A 5,422-nucleotide genomic window follows, 5' to 3' on the forward strand; every position below is an offset into this window, starting at 1 on the left:
AATTCAACTATTCCAGTTTAATATTCATAATTTTATTTTTAAATTCCTATTTTTGTTTTAAAATTGATCTTTTTCAGATCAAAATTCAACCATTTAGTTTAAAACAAATTATTTTTTAGTTGAAAATGTTTATTTTTTGTTAAAAATTGAAGTATTTGGTCGAAAGTCCATGTAATTTGTTCAAAACACGTCTTTTTTGTTAAAAAATTAATATTATTGTTTAAAAATTAACATTTTTGGTTGAAAATTGTACTATTCCAGTTGAAGATTCATAATTTTAATAGAACATTCATAATTTTGATTAAAAATTCAAATAATTTCAGTTTAATATTCATAATTTTATTTTTAAATTCCTATTTTTGTTTTAAAATGTAACTATTCCGGGTTAAGATTCATCATTTTAGTTAAAAATTTATCAATTTGTTTGAAAATTGATCTTTTTCAGGTCAAAATTCAACCATTTAGTTTAAAAAAATTATTTTTTAGTTGAAAATGTTTATTTTTTAGTTGAAAATTGAAGTATTTGGTCGAAAGTCCATGTAATTTGTTCAAAAAACGTCTTTTTTGTTAAAAAATTAATATTATTGTTTAAAAATTAACATTTTTGGTTGAAAATTGTACTATTCCAGTTGAAGATTCATAATTTTTAATGGAAAATTCATAATTTTGATTAAAAATTCAACTATTCCAGTTTAATATTCATAATTTTATTTTTAAATTCCTATTTTTGTTTTAAAATGTAACTATTCCGGGTTAAGATTCATCATTTTAGTTAAAAATTTATCAGTTTGTTTGAAAATTGATCTTTTTCAGGTCAAAATTCAACCATTTAGTTTAAAAAAATTATTTTTTAGTTGAAAATGTTTATTTTTTAGTAAAAAATTGAAGTATTTGGTCGAAAGTCCATGTAATTTGTTCAGAAAACGTCTTTTTTGTTAAAAAATTAATATTATTGTTTAAAAATTAACATTTTTGGTTGAAAATTGTACTATTCCAGTTGAAGATTCATAATTTTTAATGGAAAATTCATAATTTTGATTAAAAATTCAACTATTCCAGTTTAATATTCATAATTTTATTTTTAAATTCCTATTTTTGTTTTAAAATGTAACTATTCCGGGTTAAGATTCATCATTTTAGTTAAAAATGTATCAATTTGTTTGAAAATTGATCTTTTTCAGATCAAAATTCAACCATTTAGTTTAAAAAAATTATTTTTTAGTTGAAAATGTTTATTTTTTAGTTGAACATTCATGATAAATTAATTGAATTCGCACTAAATTTCAAGTATAAGAAGATAAAATAAAAATTTGTTTTTATTATTATTCAAAGTCATGGACATTTGAGAAAAATTATTATTTTTTCTCTCCAGAATTGCACCGATTTTTAAACAACTGGTTAAATTGTGATCTTTTTCAATTATGTTATAATTTAATTTAGTATTTTAATTCGAAAATCTTTCACTTTAAAAACTTTACAATTTAGATTTTGAAGCGTACATTTGAATTAAAAGAATTTTCAAATGCAGTTTAAACAAGATTAAGAATTAAAAATTAGAATCGTTTAAAATCGAAGATTTTTTATCACAGACATTTTTAGTTAATCAACTGTAATTATTAATTAATTAATGACTTTTAAAATTGGATTTGACTTCAGAATTAAAATAATAAAAAATAATTGATTGTAGAAAACGATTTGGAATCAGTTCAGAATTTGAGAATTTCCAGATCATAACGTTAAAAATGAAACTGTTTTAATTGGAAAGTCTTATTACTTAAACAAATGTGAAATATATAATTTCAGTCTAAAATATTCCATTTTCAAACCATGCAATTTAAACATTTTCAATTAAGAAAAATAACAATTATTTATTTAGAAATATCTGACTGTTCGTTTAAAATCAGTAATTGTAAATTAAATATTCAAAGTTAAACAAAAAAAGAGTAAACTTTGAATGTTAAAATTTTATTCTTCTACTTAACAAAGTTTAATTTGCAGGTCAAATTATTGAATTTTGATTTATAAATAACACTTGAACACCCATTATTCTTATAAAAATTCGATTGCGTTGAGCAGACATATGGAAGATTGAAAAAAATTCAAAATTAATTAAAAAATTGGAACATAATGTAGGTTTTGGAATAATTTAAAAATATATTTAGAATTTGTGAAAAACTTTTAAGAATATTTTTAAATTTGAAAAAAATTGGAAACAACATTTAGATATTTCAAGATCACGAAATAAAATTTCGAAGCATTTTAAGCGTTTATATTTATAGTTGAAACTGGAATTTGTTCAGAATAATAATAAATCTGAGTTGGAACCGGAATTTTAAAATGTTATAATTCAAATAAATTCCGAGCTGGAACAGGAAATTTGAGAATTGTTTAATAGAATAAATTCTAATTTGAAACGGGATATTTTCGAAAAAATTAAAATTATGAATTGGAACAGGTGATTTTCTTTTAAAAATTCTAATTTTTAATTGCAACCTAAAAATTTTCGAAAATTATTAAAATTCCGGATTTGAACAAGGAATTTTGAATTTTTAACCAATTCTGAGTTGGAGCTGTAATTTATTCAGGAGAATAACAATTCCCATTGGAAAATTTAATTTTTCCAACAAAATTATTGTTTTGTGTTAAAACGAGGTATTTTCAAAATAATTCAAATTATGAATTGGAACAGGGAATTTTACAAAAAAGTTCTAATTTATACAATTGGTTGAAATGGAAAATTTTTGAAAATAATTAAAATTCTGGATTTTAACCAAGAATTTCAATTTTTAACCAATTCTGAGCTGAAATTAAAATTTAAAATTAAGTCAAATGGTACAATTTCAAACAAATTTTAATTTATTGATTGATTCTTCAACTTAGAGCAACGAAAATGATAACTCGGATTTATAATTTTGGAACTATTTGAATGTAAAATTGTTGAATGAAACAACTTTCAAACTTCAATTTTCAAAGTTTAAATATCAAGAGTTTCACTTTGAGTGTTTTTATTTGCAGTTCAGTTCTTAGTACTGCGAATGGAACATTTTTTATATTTAGAGTTCGATTTTTAAAAAGTCATTTTCCGTAAAATAATGTTTGCGAACTGGGGGAAAAAAAAACCGGGAAACGATCGGAAAAAATTTTTTCTTTGCTCAAAACGGCCACACTGAATTTGAGCAAAATCTCTGCTTTGTGTATGACTTTTTGTCACTTTTTAACTCAGATTGGTTACTTGTCCCTCAATTTTTTTCAAGAACATTATTCTGTGGCAGACCCGCAAATCAGGGGATTTCTGATTGAATTTTATTGAATTCTAGAACGCCACACGTTTTTTTTTTTTTCTTGAAGTTCATAAACGTAATTTGTATGGCGTGTGGCATTGTAGAGAATACACCCCTCAGCCTGGGTTACAGTCTGCCATAGAGTCTTCAATATCCTTTGGATCTGAATCTTTCCAGGTCAAATGTATCGAGAAAGAGCCTCGCAGCGTCAACCCCTGGGAAGAAGAGCAGTCCGACGATGGGTCAGGTGGACAGCAGCACGGACGGTAATGCGGGTGTTGTCTCCCCTCGTCAACCAACCTCAAATTCCTCTCCCATACCCCAACTCCCCAACCCCATGGCAGGCCAGGGTAGACTTCTCGAAGAGAAGAACGACAAGATCTCGAAGGAGAAGCAAAAGTTTTTCAGGTTGAGCGCCTTCAATGCCGAGCACAGCAAACTGAAACGGATAGGGAGCGTCGATAAACCAAAACCACCTACCATCTTGCCTCGGACATCCGCGAAACCGGAAAAAGTTGACGACCTGAGGAAGGTCCTTCCGAGTAGGAAGGTGCCAGTCTCGAGTAGCAGTAGCAGCAGCAGCGAAAGTTCAAGTTCAAGTTCTGAGAACAGTAGCAGCGAAGACGAGAAGGAGAATTCGTCAAGTGAATCGAGTGAGTCTTCTTCCTCCTCGGAGGAAGAGGAGGAGAAAGTGTCCCAAAGGATAGCTCCTCTCAAGTCGAAGGCTCCATTCACCTGCGATTTGAAAGAGGACAAGCCCTGGGGATTTGCAGCCGCGGCTGCAAAGTTGACCGTTGAGTCTCCCTTCTTCAGCAATATCACGAGTACCTTTGGCGCAACGCTCCCTAAACTTGATTTGAGCGATAAACCGACGTTCGGGCTTCACATACAACCAGCTGCAAGTCCCTTGGGGAAGAAGAAGCAGAAAGAGAAGAAGATCCTGGAAACGAATGGCGAGATCAAGGAGAAGCAGAAGGAGAAGGAGAAAGAGAAGGAGAAACCAGGAGCTGGACAACTCAAGGGTCTCTTTGATGGACTTAGCCACTTCTTTTCCGCGCCAGGGATCAGCAGATCCAAGCCTGGAGCACCGATGCCCAATTATGCGCCCGACAGGAGAAAAAGAACACACGAGGAGAGCAAGGAGAAGGAGATTGGCAAGGATGTTGTTGTCAATCCAGTCAAGGACAGTAGAGAAGTCCACGAAGTCAAAGAAATTAAAGAGAAGGCGAGCAAAGCCCCGAAGCTAGAAACCAGGGACGTGTCTCCAACCGTTAAGGAGAGGAAGGAGGAATTCAAAGACTCGCCGAGAATCCCAAAACCCGGGATTTTCACACCCTCTGATGAAAGTCTATTCTCGAATGAGAAGCCAGCCAAGATGACTCCGTCCAACCTTGTGAAGACGGCCGTCAACAGCAAAAGGCTCGAGCACGAGAGGCGAAAGTTGAAGGGCGCGGATGGGATGTCTGTGATAAAATGTGCGACTGAAGGCGAGCAGCAGCAGCAGCAGCAGCAGCAAACTCGGAGAAAACAGCCGACAAGTCAGAGAGATCCTGAGCCCGCCAAGTCCAATCAAACTCCCGTTTCCAACAAGACCAATTCCAATCCAAAATCCAATCCACGTGCCTGTACTAGCGCCACCACCACCAACACCACCACGACACCCCGCGCGACACCCTGCTCCACCAGGAAGGGTAAGAGTCTACCCCACCCGTTCACAATCCTAACCTCGACGATGCACCCATTCGCAGAGAATCCCTCTAATCTAATCCTAGCTCACCACCGTGGATGTGTTGGCGGTGTGGTGTGGTATGGTTTGATGTGTGCGTATGCGTGCTAGTAGAGATGGACTTGTGATGAGAAAAATGTAAATTCAGTCTTTTTCAAGTGATCTGATGGAGCCAGATTGGCGAGAGTAGAGTCAAAAGCTTCTTTGTCATTCCTTGAAACCATATCACGAAGAATTTCTCGAAGAATGTTCTGTTTTCAGACCTTTTGCAGACCTCTTTGACGCGAACCTTATAGAAGTGTTTCTTATAAGAGATAGATGTCATATCGATCAAAATTCCCTGAAGAATACTGTTTTATAAAGGTTTTTGAAGACCTGGTGCAAAGAATTTACAAAAGGTCTTTAAAGTATTTGA

At 32.4% G+C, this 5,422-nt stretch overlaps 1 protein-coding gene across 2 annotated transcripts in view; it reads left to right on the forward strand.

The window, feature by feature from the left end:
- Nucleotides 1-5,422, forward strand: part of LOC117182489 (histone acetyltransferase KAT6B) — an 80,895-nt gene that overhangs the window by 46,186 nt on the left and 29,287 nt on the right. The window contains exon 4 of one of the 2 annotated variants that reach the window (XM_033375680.1): nt 3,459-4,972. In XM_033375680.1, coding sequence (XP_033231571.1) covers nt 3,459-4,972 — 1,514 coding nt within the window. The remainder of the gene's footprint in view (nt 1-3,458; nt 4,973-5,422) is intronic. The other variant, XM_033375730.1, reaches the window with a different exon arrangement.

The sequence above is a fragment of the Belonocnema kinseyi genome, chromosome 1, assembly GCF_010883055.1.
Source record: "Belonocnema kinseyi isolate 2016_QV_RU_SX_M_011 chromosome 1, B_treatae_v1, whole genome shotgun sequence".
NCBI lineage: Eukaryota > Metazoa > Arthropoda > Insecta > Hymenoptera > Cynipidae > Belonocnema > Belonocnema kinseyi.